The sequence below is a fragment of the Nycticebus coucang genome, chromosome 3 (genome assembly GCF_027406575.1).
Source record: "Nycticebus coucang isolate mNycCou1 chromosome 3, mNycCou1.pri, whole genome shotgun sequence".
In the NCBI taxonomy this organism is placed as follows: domain Eukaryota; kingdom Metazoa; phylum Chordata; class Mammalia; order Primates; family Lorisidae; genus Nycticebus; species Nycticebus coucang.
In genome coordinates, this window is record NC_069782.1 from 64,100,081 (window position 1) to 64,114,787 (window position 14,707).

The 14,707-nt window shown below is 50.7% G+C and overlaps 1 protein-coding gene across 1 annotated transcript; it reads left to right on the forward strand.

The window, feature by feature from the left end:
• The first annotated feature begins 2,103 nt into the window (after positions 1-2,103).
• Positions 2,104-13,868, forward strand: MRPL4 (mitochondrial ribosomal protein L4). Its single transcript, XM_053582306.1, has 9 exons — positions 2,104-2,474; positions 2,559-2,625; positions 2,717-2,867; positions 7,817-7,868; positions 9,245-9,362; positions 10,395-10,501; positions 10,606-10,715; positions 10,796-10,872; positions 13,450-13,868. The coding sequence occupies exons 1-9, from the start codon at positions 2,412-2,414 to the stop codon at positions 13,593-13,595; spliced, it is 891 nt and encodes a 296-aa protein (XP_053438281.1). The 5' UTR covers positions 2,104-2,411; the 3' UTR covers positions 13,596-13,868.
• Positions 13,869-14,707: the final 839 nt, after the last annotated feature.

Below are 14,707 nucleotides of genomic sequence, written 5' to 3' on the forward strand. Positions count from 1 at the left end.
GAGGTTGCTGTGAGCTGTGTGATGCCACAGCACTCTACCGAGGGCAATAAAGTGAAACTCTGTCTCTACAAAAAAAAAAAAAGACTAAATAAAATTCTACAAAGTAAAAGGTTAGGCTGGGGGCTGGAGCTCATGGCTGTAGTCTCCACTATTCTGGCAGCTGAGGCAAGAGGATCACTTGAGCCCAGGAGTTAGAGGTTGCAGTGAGCTATGATGACACTACTGCACTCTAGTCCAGGAAACAGAGCAAGATACTGTCTCAAAAGTAAATAAATAAATAAAGCTATTGACTTTGCATCTTGTGCCAAGCATGGCATGCTTTGCCTCCATTATGCCATTAAAATCTCATAACTTCCCCATTTTCTAGATGAGGAAACTGAGGTTGGCTCAGATACCACATTATTGGCTGGTGAGCTTGGTCCAGACTGCAATGGCTTCCACTTGGACAGCCCTGGCCAAGTAGAAAAGGTTGCTGTAAGCCAGGCCTGTAATCCTAGCACTTTGGAGGTGGAGGTGGAGGTGGATGGGTCACTCGAGGCCAGGAATTAGAGACCAGCTTAGGCAATAGTGAGATGCCATCCCTATTTAAAAAATTTGGGGGGGGTGGTGGCGCTTGTGGCTCAAAGGAGTAGGGCACCAGACCCATATGCCGTAGGTGGCGGGTTCAAACTCAGCCCCAACCAGAAACTGCAAAAAAAAAAAAAAAAATTATTTTTAATTAGCCAGGCATATGTAGTCCCAGCTACTCAGGAAAGTGAGACAGAAGGATGGCTTGAGCCTAGAAGTTGGAGGCTGCGGTGAGAGCTATGAGGACACCACTGCACTCTGGCCTGAGTGGTAAGGAGACTTGGTCTCAAAAATAAAAAAAGAAGGCGGCGCCTGTAGCTCAGCCAGTAGGGCGCCGGCCATGTACTCTGAGGCTGGCACGTTCGAACCCAGCCCCAGCCAGCTAAAACAACAATGACAACTGCAATAAAAAAAATTGCTAGGCGTTATGGAGGCGCCTGTAGTCCCAGCTACTTGGGAGGCTGAGGCAGGAGAATCGCTTAAGCCCAAGAGTTGGAGGTTGCTGTGAGCTGTGACTCTACGGCACTCTACCCAGGACGACAGCTTGAGATTCTGTCTCCAAATAAAAATAAATAAAAGACGGCTTGGCGCCCATAGCACAGTTGTTACGGCGCCACCCACATACACCGAGGGTGACAGATTCGAGCCCAGCCTGGGCCAGCTAAACAACGACAACTGCAAATAGCCGGGCATTGTGGCGGGCGCCTGTAGTCCCAGCTACTTGGGAGGCTGAGGCAGGAGAATCGCTTGGGCCCAAGAGTTGGAGGTTGCTGTGAGCTGTGACGCCACAGCACTCTACCGAGGGCAACATTGTGAGACTCTGTCAAGAGAGAGAGGGTGGCGCCTGTGGCTCAAAGGAGTAGGGCGTCGGCCCCATATACCGGAGGTAGCGGGTTCAAACCCAGTCCCGGCCAAAAACTGCAAAAAAAAAAAAAAAAAGAGAGAGAGAGAGAGAGAAAGAAAAGAAGGAAGGAAGGAAGGAAGGGAGGGAGGTGGGAGGGAGGGAGGGAAACCTGCTCTGGGTTGTGACGCCCCCTGGAGGTGAAAATGGGAGCGTTTGGATTTCTAGGTTTGGGGAGGACAAGAGAAGAAACCCAGGTCCTCATTTTGCTCTGTCCTTGGAGAGCCCTGGAAAGACTGAGAGTAGACAAGACCCTGGCCTAGGGTATTGGGGACACACAGACCTATCTAAAGGGTTTCAGGACAACATAGCCGTACCCTATGGATCTAAACTGGAAGGCACGGCCTGCTAAGCCCAATCCCGAGGGCTTTCTGTGGGCGATAAGGCCCAGCCTTTAAACAAACAAAACCACAAATATGGATACAAAAAGCATCTCTGCCAGTCTTGGAGGGCAAGCAAGGGTGTAGCCGGCCTGTTAGTGTGACAGACATCAAAAACTTTACGTTTAAGGGCCATATTCCCTTCGGTGCCCGCCCCAGAACCGCCCAGTCATGGGCGGGCCATTCTTCCAGACTTAACGTTCATTGGCTGAGCAGCGTCCGGTCATTGAGTGGGTTTTTGCGCTTGCTTCTGGAGCCGGCTAGTTGGGGGCAGGACGCAAGGGGAGAAGCCTACAGGGTTAGGGTTTCGGGTAGTGGAGTCGCGTTCCTAAATGTAGCAGAGGGTCCATAAGCTAGAAGTGAAAGTTGGAGTCTGAAAGTTAGTTCTGGAGCAGAAGCGAGGGCACGCTAGACCAGGCCTTTACGCCCCAGCTCTTGTACACCCCGCTTTCCCGCGCGGAATCTCAGAGGGGCGGGCGGGGTCGCGTGAGTGACGTCATCTGGAGGCGCAGCGCGAGGCCTTAGACGCTGCGACCTCCGGCGGCGTGAGTGGCTGTTCTGCTATGCTGCAGTTAGTCCGGGCCGGGGTGCGGTCCTGGCTTTGGCCCACGGGCTGCCGGCTGAGGGTGAGGCCAGGGACTGCAGGTGGGGTCGGAGAATGAATGTTGGGGATCTAGGAGTCCTTTCTCATTTTCCTTCGCACCTTTCAGGCGGCGAACTCTCTGGCGGATGAGGCACCGCGAGCGGCGGAGAAACCAGAGGCGGTGACGAGCACGGGTGAGGCAACCGGGTTCACCCTAGGAGGGGCGGCGACAGCGGGAAGCCCTAACCTTTGGCTTTGACCCTTGACCTTCCCCTATCCCTCCAGCTCTTCAGGCACCTGTCCTGCGCAAGTGCGAGCTCCCGGTATCCGCTCACCTGCGCCCGGTACAGGCCTGGGTCGAGTCCTTGAAAGGCTACGAGCAGGAGCGAGTGGGCCTGGCTGAGCTGCATCCCGACGTTTTCGCCACCGCGCCCAGGTATAAGGGGGGATCGTTATGGCGAGCTGGGTGGCAATAGGATGAGAACCTGGAATTCAGAATCTGCATGAGAAGGTGATCATCTCCACCTGTCAAAGGGGGTGGTGCTTTTCCTTGCCACGGAGCTGTGTGAAGTTGAAAATCGAGGGTTAAGGACACAAAACTCTAGCTGACAGGGGTCAGATCCTGCCTTCTTTTGTGCTTTAGTGTCCCCATCCTGTCAAACCTCAGAAGGTTGGCTCAGTGCTTAGAGCTCTGGCCACATACAGAGGCAGGCAGCCTTGAACCCGGCCCTCGCCTGCTAAGTAACAATGACAACTTCAACAACAAAAAATAGCTAGGCGGGCGGTGCCTGTGGCTCAGCGTGTAGGGCGCCGGTCCCATATGCCGGAGGTGGCGGGTTCAAACCCAGCCCCGGCCAAATTAAAAAAAAAAAAAAAATAGCTAGGCATTGTGGCAGGCACCTGTAGTCCCAGCAACTTGGGAGGCTGAGGCAAGAGAATCTCTTAAGAACAAGAGTTTGAGGTTCCTGTGAGCTGTAACGCCACAGCACTGTACTGAGGGCTACATAGTGAAACTCTGTCTCAAAAATAAATAAATAAGGGCGGCACCTGTGGCTCAGTCGGTAAGGTGCCGACCCCGTATACCGAGGGTGGCGGTTTCAAACCCTCCCCGGCTGAATTGCAACCAAAAAAATAGCCGGGCGTTGTGGCGGGTGCCTGTAGTCCCAGCTACTCGGAGACTGAGGCAAGAGAATCACTTAAGCCCAGGAGTTGGAGGTTGCTGTGAGCTGTGTGATGCCACGGCACTCTACCCAGGGCCATAAAGTGAGACTCTGTCTCTACAAAATAAATAAATAAATAAATAACGTAATTCTGGCACATGATACAGAAACACTGATTTTCATTACTGTTAACTGGTTTTTGCTGAAATGAGTACTTAGGGCCAGACAAGGTGGGTCATACCTATAGGAGGCCAGTGCTGGAGAATCACTTGAGGTCAGGAGTTTGAGACACAGCCTGGGCAACATAGTGAAAGCCCATCTCTACAAAAATACAAAAATTAGCAGGGCCTGGGGAGGCAGAGGTGGGACGATTGCTTGAGGCTGAAAGTTCAAGAACAGCCTGAGCATCAGAGTGAGACCTCATCTCAAAAAAATTTTAAAAATTAGTTGGGTGTGGTGGCACATGACTGGAGTCCCTGCTACTTGGGAGGCTGAAGTGGGAGGATAGCTTGTGCCCAAGAGTTCCAGAGCTATGATTGAGCCTGTGTATTACAGCCTGGGTGACAAAGTGAGACCCTATGTCTGAAAAAAACCCAGAGTGCTTAGGAAGAGTAAGCCCTGACTAGATGCCTGGTACAGCCTACTTGCATTTTAGTTACTTGGATCTTTATAGCAACCTTAAAGGTAGATCCTTATCAGGGCGGCGCCTATGGCTCAGTGAGTAGGGCGCCGGCCCCATATGCCGAGGGTGGCGGGTTCAAGCCCAGCCCCGGCCAAACTGCAACAAAAAAATAGCCGGGCGTTGTGGCGGGCGCCTGTAGTCCCAGCTGCTCGGGAGGCTGAGGCAAGAGAATCGCGTAGGCCCAGGAGTTAGAGGTTGCTGTGAGCCGTGTGACGCCACGGCACTCTACCCGAGGGCGGTACAGTGAGACTCTGTCTCTACAAAAAAAAAAAAGTAGATCCTTATCCTTATTTTGTAGAGGAAGTGACTAAGGCACGTAAGTAACTTCCTCAAAGGGTCACATGTCACACAGCTTGTAAGTGATAGACCCGGCATCTCAAACTATGCAGGCTGACTTCCAAGGTGCTGCCTCCTATATGCACCATATCTGGTGCATATTAAATATTGCCGTTATGGGTGGTGCCTGTGGCTCAGTGAGTAGGGCGCCGACCCCATATACTGAGGGTGGCAGGTTCAAAACCGGCCCTGGCCAAATAGCAACAAAAACAGCCGGGCACTGTGGTGGACGCATATAGTCCCAGCTACTCAGGAGGCTGAGGCAAGGGAATTGCTAAGCCCAAGAGCTGGAGATTGCTATTAGCTGTGACACTACGGCACTCTACTGAGGGCGACAAAGTGAGACTCTGTCTCTATTTAAAAAAAAAATTATTGGGGGCAGCACCTGTGGCTCAAGGAGTAGGGCGCCGGTCCCATATGCCACAGGTGGCGGGTTCAAACCCATCCCCAGCCAAAAAAAAAAAAAAAAAAAATTATTGCTGTTACTATTATTTGTGAAATTTTTTTTTTTTTTTTTTTTTTTTGTAGAGACAGAGTCTCACTATACTGCCCTCTGGTAGAGTGCCGTGGCGTCACACGGCTCACAGCAACCTCTAACTCTTGGGCTTACGCGATTCTCTTGCCTCAGCCTCCCAAGCAGCTGGGACTACAGGCGCCCGCCACAACGCCCGGCTATTTTTTTTGTTGCAGTTTGGCCGGGGCTGGGTTTGAACCCGCCACCCTCGGCATATGGGGCCGGTGCCCTACTCACTGAGCCACAGGCGCCGCCCTATTTGTGAAATTTGATCCCTGCCTTTATAGAGTTTGAATCTAATAGAGGGTGGCAAAAAAAGTTAAAAACAGAAAGTGTTTTGTTTATGCTATACATTTTTTTACTTTTGTTATTTTTGAGACAGAATCTCCTGTCACCCCCAAGTAGAGTGGTACAATAGTGTCATCATAGCTCACTGCAACCTCAAACTCTTGAGCCCAAGTGATCCTTCTGCTTCACCCTCCAGAGTTATGGGGGATTACAAACATGAGCCACCATACTCAGCTAGTTTTTTTCTATTTTCTTGGTAGAGATGGGGTTTCATTCTTGCTCAGGCTGGTCTGGGACTCCTGACCTCGAGTATTCTCCCGCCTTAGCCTCCCAGAATGCTAGGATTATAGGCACGAGCCACCACACTTAGTCTTCTTATTATTTTTAATTGATACATAATTGGACATTTATGGGTTACAATGTATACAATATATGATGATCAAATGAAAGTAATTAGGATACCCATTACCTTATACTGTTCAGTCTATATTTATGAAGCATCTGCCAAGTACTTTCTAGGTATTGGGAATACAGCAGTGAATGAATTTTGCTTACGATATAGAATAGGGGACAGCAAACTTTTTCTGTAAAGGGCTAGATAGTAAATATTTTAGGCTTTCTAAGCAATTAAGCAGCTACTCACATGGTGTATAAATGCAGCCATAAACATTGTGTAAATGAAAGAGCATGGCTGTGTTCGAAGAAAACTTACTTTTTTTTTTTTTTTTTGAGACAGAGTGTCACTTTATCGTCCATGGTAGAGTGCCATGGCGTCACAGCTCACAGCAACCTCCAACTCCTGGGCTTAGCCCATTCTCTTGCCTCAGGCTCCCGAGTAGCTGGGACTACAGGTGCCCACCACAACGCCCAGCTATTTTTTTGTTGCAGTTTGGCCGGGGCCAGGTTCAAACCTGCCACCCTCAGTATATGGGGCCACCACCCTACTCACTGAGCCAGGCACTGCCCCACAAGAAAACTTACTTATAAACATAACCAGCTAACCCCATTTGCCCCGCAATTTGCCAACCCCTGTGAGACTACCTTGGCAGCTGTGTCCAGGGTAGCCACATAAAGTGAACCTCTTATTTTATTATTATTAGTCTCACTTTTGTTTCCCTGGGTGGAGTGCCATGGCATCATAGCTCACCCTAACCTCAAACTCTTGGGCTCAATTGATTCTCTTGCCTCAGCCTCCCAAGTAGCTGGGACTATAAGCGCCTGCCACAATGCCTGGCTATTTTTTTTTTTTTTGTCTTAGTTATCATTGTTGCTTAGCAGGCATGGGTGGGGTTTGGACCTGCCAGCCCCAGTGTATGTGGCCGGCACCCTAACCACTGAGCTATGGGTACCGAGCCAACACCCATTTATTTTTAGAGATGAGGCCTCACTGTAGCTCAGGCTGGTCTTGAACCGGTGAGCTCAGGCAATCCACCAGCCTTGACCTCCCAGTGCTGGAATTATAGGCATGGTGAGCCACTGCGCCTGGCGTAAGTGAACCTCTTATATCATTTAAATTTTTGTAGCAGCCACATTAAAAAAGAAAAAGCACACAAAGCAACAGGTAAGACTGATTCCAATAATATATTGTATTTAACCTGGGATATCTAAAACTATCATGTTGAAATGTTATTTCAGCACATGGCACTAGCCATATTCCAGGTGTTCAGTAGCCACATGTGATTCATGTCTACTGCATATAACAATACATAAGAAAATTGTAATAGTAATCAGCTGGGGATGGTGGCTAACACCTATAATCCCAGCACTTTGGAAGGCTGAGGCAGGAGGATCACTTGAGGCCAGGAGTTTGAGAAAGTTGTACTAGTAGGAAAGAAGTAATGTAGGAAAGAGAAAGAAAAATAGGAAGCTCCTTCTTTAAAATGGTGTTCCTGTATCCTACATCCAGCTGTAGAAATTTGTCAGAAATTGTTTAAATTTTGTATATAGTTGTACTGTTAATTCTAGCCGCTGCGCTGAAGGATATTGGAGTTACCATACAATGTGGCTTTACAAAGAAATCTGTGGATTTTGTTTTGTATTTTTTCAGTATAGAAGTTCCTGTGTCTTATTTAAATAAAGTTATTAATAAAACTGGAACAAAAAAAAAAAAGAAAAAGTGTTCCTCTCAGAGATACTGTTTGAGCTGACACCTGTAGGCTGAGAAGGAACCAGCCAGGGAAGAGTGTTGCAGACAGAGGGAATGCTCAGTTCTGAGGCAGGACTCCATCTTGTAGAGAGGCCATTTTGGCTCAGTGGTGTAAGATGGGGTCAGAGATGATCAGGACAGATTGAAGAGGGCCTTGGAGGTCAAAGGAAGGAGTTGGGTTTTTCTCTTGTGGAGTGGAGAGCTGTGGGGGGGGGGGTTTAACAAAGCATGTTTCTCATGTCCCCTTCCTTCCCCATAGGCTAGACATCCTACACCAGGTTGCCATCTGGCAGAAGAACTTCAAGAGAATTGTGAGTGCCCAAGTGGAGTGAGGTGGGTGAGGGAGGAGGCAGAGGAAGCCTGTTGGTGTGTTTTCTCTGGACTGCTTAGCTCAGGCCTCATCTGTTCTCTCCTGAACTGATGAATGGTCAATTTTCAGTTATTATCTGATCCTCCCACAGTCAAATAGTCATGCCCATAAATGTGTAATTATGGGCAGTCATCTCAGAGAAAGGGACATTTAACTTCAAGTCTACAGTAGAAGCTAACCAGGTAAAAGACAGGTGGGGGTAGGGTGGAGATACTGGGAATCACACAAGCAAAGGCCCTGTGGCAGGGACCCAGTGTTGCCATAGAGGTTGCTGGGAACAAGGGTAAGGAGTTTGGGTTTTATGCCCAAAACATTATCAGTCCAGGTTTCTGCCTTTTTTCTGTCCACCCCAGAGGTTGAGCAACTCTCCACCTGCACACACTGCCCCTGGTCCTGCACACACTAGACATGAGTCACTAGTCTGGCATTCTGAGCCTCTCATGATCCCCTGCCTTTCTCTTTGTTGATCCTCTCTGCCCACATCATTCCCTATGGCTCACCTTCCTTCCAGTTATAGTCACCTTAAAATTGTTCACAATACTAAATAAATAAAATTGCTCAAAAACCCAGCCTGAGCAACATAGCAAGGCCTCATCTCTATAAAACATTTAAAAATTAGCTAGATAGGGTGGTCCCTGTGGCTCAGTGGGTAGGATGCTAGCCCTATCTACCGAGGGTGGTGGGTTCGAACCCAGACCGCAACAAAAACAAAAGCCAGGCATTGTGGCAGGCACCTGCAGCTACTCAGGAGGCTGAGGCAAGAGAATCGCCTAAGCCCAGGAGTTGGAAGTTGCTGTGAGCTGTGATGCCACAGCACTCTACCAAGGGCAATAAAGTGAGATTCTGTCTATAAAATAGATAAATAAATAAATAAATAAGTTGGCATACACCTGTTATTCCAGCTACTCAGGAAGCTGAAACAGTAGTACTGCTTGAGCCCAGGAGTTTGAGGCTTCAGTGAACCACTGCCACTCCATTCTGGTTTGACAAAGGAGAGAATCTGTCACTTAAAAAAAACAAATCTACAAACTACTGAGCACTTCCTTTGTGGTAGTCAGTAGAGCCCCTCCCTTTGTAAAGCTGAATTAGGGGAGGGGACTTTCATTTCTCAATCCTTCCTCTCTCCCTGCAAATGTTCTGTGCTTGTTCCAAGAGAGTCACCTATGGCAATGACTCCTGCCTGGCTCCCTGGTAACAGGGACTTGTTACCCTGGACTTGTCTGCCCAGCTCTTCACTGTATTCCTGGGCCTGCTACCTTTGAGCTGCAGCAACACCTGCCTAGCAAACCTGATCCCCTCCTCCCTTTGTGCTGGCAGAGCTATGCCAAGACCAAGACTCGGGCTGAGGTGCGGGGCGGCGGCCGGAAGCCATGGCCACAGAAAGGCACTGGGCGGGCCCGGCATGGCAGCATCCGCTCCCCAATCTGGCGAGGAGGTGAGTGAGGGTCTGAGGGGTTAGGGCAGTGCCTGAATTCTTCTTCACATACAGCTGCCCACATCTGGCATGATATTATGTCAGCCCCATTCTTTGTACCTTATCAGCCCACCTAGGTTGGTAGCATTGGGACTTGGGCCCACAGACCTCACTGCCTATGTGGGTGGGGGACAAAGATCTGAGACTCATCCACTCTCCCAAACCCATAAATACCCAATGTCTTTAGAATATAGCCACAACCCTCCCTCTACCCCAGCCTATACTTCACTTGGAATCCAGAGAGCTCCTCCTAAAACTCCCAGCTCCCATAGCCTGTGCATGAAGTCTGGACCCCTTACTTTATGGCTCTAGGGCCTGGTAGCTGCACCCCTACACCTTGTCTCCTCCATGCTTTCTTTGGCCAGACTAGGATTCCTAGCTGACTAGGAATCCATCTCCTATGTACCTAGTCATCACCCCTCACCTTCAGGAGTCTGGGTCATGTTTCCTCCATGAAGCCCTCCTTGGCCTTTGGGCTCTACCAACCCTCCACAGCCCCTTGAGTTGCCCTGATTCCCTCTGTAGTTGAACCCCTGTCTGCCCTGCCAGAATGTGAACCACATGAGGGCAGGGACCATGTCTGTTTTGTTCTCTGCTGTATTCTCAGGGCCTGGTTGCAGGTGAATGCCCCAGTGGATAGTACTCACCAGAGGGACTCCCCAGCCATTGGCACCCCCAAATCACACACTGCTTGCTCCCTTGCAGGATGTGCCTGATGCCTGCTTCCACCCAGACATGAGAATTTTAACCTTCTGGTAACTGCAACATTACTAGCTAGTGCTTTAGTTAAGCACACACTCTTCTGCCTTGTGTATATGCCGTAACTCAAGGTGTCCTATGAGGTAGGAACCCCGTGATCTCAAGGTTTGACAGCTATGGAAACTGAGGTGAAGTCATGGGTCCCAGGTTGTCCCTGACCCAGCCTCCCCACTCTTAGATGCTCAGCCTGGCTCCTAACAGCCTTCTCTCCGGCTCTGACACCTATCTCCACAGGAGGCGTTGCCCACGGCCCCCGGGGCCCCATGAGTTACTACTACATGCTGCCCATGAAGGTGCGGGCACGGGCCCTCAAGGTAGCACTGACTGTGAAGCTGGCCCAGGTACAGCCCTAGCCCTGTCAGAAGCCACAGGGAGCCCAAGTGGCTGCTGGGGGAGGAAGAGGTGCTCTAGACTCAGGGCCCAGATCATTCTTTCTTCCCACCAGGATGACCTGCACATTGTGGACTCCCTGGAGCTACCGACTGCAGACCCCCAGTACCTGATGCAGCTGGCCCACTACCGCTGCTGGGGGGACACCGTGCTCCTCGTGGACTTGTGAGGGTGCAGGGCAAGCCTAGGGCAGGGGTACCTGAACTCCATCCCCAGCAGGGCTCACCTCCCACCCTCTCTTACAGAGCACATGAGGCGATGCCGCAGAACATTGTGGAGGCTACCTCTAGGCTCAAGACCTTCAACCTGGTCCCTGCTGTTGGTGAGTAAGGGGCCAAGCCCACCTCCCCTAGAGTGTACATGTGTAGCCCCAGCTGTTAGAACTGCAATCCTTGCTGAGTGGTGGCTCACGCCTACTATCCCACCACTTTGGGAGGCTGAGGAGGGCAGATCACTTGAGGCTAGGAGTTAAAGACCAGTCTGGGCAACATAGTGAACCCCATCTCTACAAAAAATAAGAAAAAGGGCTGGGGCTTGGCACCTGTAGCTCAGGGTTAGGGCGCCGGCCATAAATACCAGGGCTGGTGGGTTTGAACCCAGCCTGGGCCTGCAAAACAGCAATGACAACTACAACAACAAAGAAATAGCCAGGCATTGTGGTGGGCGCCTGTAGTCCAGCTACTTGGGAGACTGAGGGAAGAGAATAGCTCAAGCCCAAGAGTTGGAGGTTCCTTTGAGCAGTGACACCTTGCACTCTACCAAGGGCAACATAGTGAGACTCTGTCTCAAAAAAAAAAAAAAAGGCTCCACACCTGTGGCTCAAGCGGCTAAGGCGCCAGCCACATACACCTGAGCTGGCAGGTTCAAATCCAGCCCGGGCCTGCCAAACAATAATGACAGCTGCAACCAAAAAACAGCCAGGCATTGTGGCAGGCACCTGTAGTCCTAGTTACTTGGGAGGCGGAGGCAGGAGAATAGCTTGAGCCCAGGAGCTGGAGGTTGGTGTGAGCTATGATGCCACAGCACTCTACCCAGGGTGACAGCTTGAGGCTCTGTCTCAAAAAAAAAGAAAGAAAAATGGCTGGGCTTGGCAGCTCACTCCTATAATCCTAGTACTCTGGGAGGCCAAGATGGGAGGATCACATAAGCTCAGAAGTTCAAGATCAGCCTGAGCAAGAGCAAAATTAGCTGAGTGTTGTGGTGGGCATCTATAGTCCAGCTACTGGGGAGGCTGAAGCAGGAGGATCGCTTGAACCCAGGAGTTTGAAGTTGCTGTGAGGCTGACACCATGGCACTCTAGTTAGGAGCAACAGAGAGATTCTGTTGAAAGAACATTAGCTAGGTATGGTGGCATCCACCTGCATCCCAGCTACTTGGGAGGCTGAAGCAGGAGGATCTGTTGAACTCAAGAGTTTGAGACCAGCTGGGCAACATAGTGAGACTCCATCTCTATAAAAAATAAGAAAACTGGCTTGGCACCTGTGGCTCAAGCAGCTAAGGCGCCAGCCGTGTACACCTGACCTGACGGGTTCGAATCCAGCCCAGGCTCGCCAAATAACAATGATGGCTGCAAACAAAAAAATAGCCGGGCGTTGTGGCGGGCGCCTATAGTCCCAGCTACTTGGGAGGCGAAGGCAGGAGACTCACTTGAGCCCAGGAGTTGGAAGTCGCTGTGAGCTGTGATCCCATGGCACTCTACCCAGGGCAACAGCTTGAGGCTCTGTCTCAAAAAAAAAGAAAAAAGAAAGAAAACTGAGGTTCGGTGCCCATAGCACAGTGGTTACGGCACCAGCCACATACATCAAGGGTGGCAGTTCAAACCCGGCCCAGGCCAGCTAAACAACTATAACAAAAAAGCTGGTGGGCTCGGCACCTGTGGCTCAAGTGGCTAAGGCACCAGCCACATACACCTGAGCTGGCGGGTTAGAATCCAGCCTGGGCCTGCCAAACAACAATGACAGCTGAAACCAAAAAATAGCCAGGCGTTGTGGTGGGCACTTGTAGTCCCAGCTGCTTGGGAGGTGGAGGCAGGGGAAATCACTTGAGCCCAGGAGTTGGAGGTTGCTGTAAGCTGTGATGCCAACCCAGCGAGACAGCTTGAGGCTCTGTCTCAAAAAAGAAAAAAGCCAGGTGTTGTGGTGGACGCCTGTAGTCCCAGCTACTTGGGAAGCTGAGGCAAGAGAATTGCTTAAATCCAAGAGTTTGAGGTTGCTGTGAGCTGTGACAGCACAGCACTCTACCAAGGGCAGCATAGTGAGACTCTGTCTCAAAAAAAATAAACAGAGAAAGAAAATTGAGCTGGGTTAAGAGTTCAAAGCTGCACTGAGTTATGATTATGTCACACTCCAGCCTGGACAACATGGCAAGACCCTGTCTCAAAAATCACAATCTTGCATCTGCCACTAGGGCTTTGAGTGATTTTGGCCAGTCACCACCCTACCCCAGGCTGACCCTCAGTCTGCCAGGAAAAATAACCTTTCCTAAATAAAAGCGCTAAGGTCCTGTCAAAACCACAGTCTGTTCCCTCTATAGCCACCAGGGGGTGGCTATGAACACCTGAGTCAGGGACTATCCCTTTGCTCACAGCCCTCCATGGTTCTCACCTCCCTCCCTCCCTGAGGCTCACCACACTCCGCAGGACCTGCCCCACACCCTCCCCACACTCACCTCATCTGTCCTGTGTCTTCCTCCCTGGATTGTGAGCTAGGAGTCACATCCAGGTCCTGGAGCCTGGCATGCAGGAGGCTCTGGTCAGTAGTTAATGAGCTGAGGACAGTTCCCTGGCTAGGGTCTGGGCCCAGGCTGCACCAAAGTGTGTTTTAAAGGGGGGAATGTGTGTGTACTTACAAGGAGGCAGAGGCAGCCCCATCCTGACTATTCCCCCATCCCTAATTCCCAGGCCTGAACGTGCATAGCATGCTCAAGCACCAGACCCTGGTCCTGACATTGCCCACCATCACCTTTCTGGAGGACAAGCTGCTCTGGCAGGACTCCCGCTACACGCCCCTCTACCCCTTCCGCCTGCCCTACCGAGACTTCGCCTGATAGTTGCCCTCTGCCCAGCACTGCTGTCAATGCTACGCACCTGCTCTGAGCCAGGCCCAGCCACTGGAAAACTTGGAGGCTTCACACCCATCTTGTGAGGGAGGTGCTGCCTGGACCCCCTCATCACAGGAAGCTGAGGCCACCCAGTGGTTGAGCAGACGTCACTACCAGGATGGGACGCCTTTGCAGAGATCCCAGAAGGGCTCCTGCCTTCATTCTCTCTCTTTTTAAAATAAATTTTGTTTTTTAATCAAAGAGTGTGAATAGAGGAACACTCATTGTCATTTTTCATAATTCCATATGGGATGTTGGGACTCTTCCCTGCTTGGCACTATTGGGTACCTCTTTCCTCAAAGGGTGCAAAATCTGGTTTCAAAGCAACCTCAGGAGCTTGGCGCCTATAGCTCAGTAGCTAGGGCGGCAGCCTCATACACGGGCTGGCAGGTTCGAACCTGGGCCAGGCCTGCCAAACAACAATGACAACTACAACAACAACAACAAAATAGCCAGGTGTTGTGGCAGGCACCTGTAATCCCAGCTACTTGGGAGGCTGAGGCAAGAGAATCACTTAAGCCCAAGAGTTGGAGGTTGCTGTGAGCTGTGATGTCGCAGCACTCCATGGAGGCCAATGTAGACTCTATCTCTTTTTTTTTTTTTTTTCTGTAGAGACAGAGTCTCACTGTACTGCCCTCGGGTAGAGTGCCGTGACGTCACACGGCTCACAGTGACCTCTAACTCTTGGGCTTACGTGATTCTCTTGCCTCAGCCTCCCAAGCAGCTGGGACTACAGGCGCCCACCACAACACCCGGCTATTTTTTTGTTGCAGTTTGGCCGGGGCCGGGTTTGAACCCACCACCCTCGGCACATGGGCCGGCGCCCTACTCACTGAGCCACAGGCACCGCCCACAGACTCTATCTCCAAAAAAAAAGCAACCTTTGCTTGGCCCAGTGGCTCACACATACTCCTGCCTGGCCTCTAGGAGGCTAAGGCAATAAGATTCCTAGAGCTCAGGAGTTCAAGACCAGCCTGAGCAGAGTGAGACCCTGTCTACTAAAAATATAAAAATTAGCTGGGTATTATGGTGGGCACTTCTAGTCCCAGTTCCTTGGG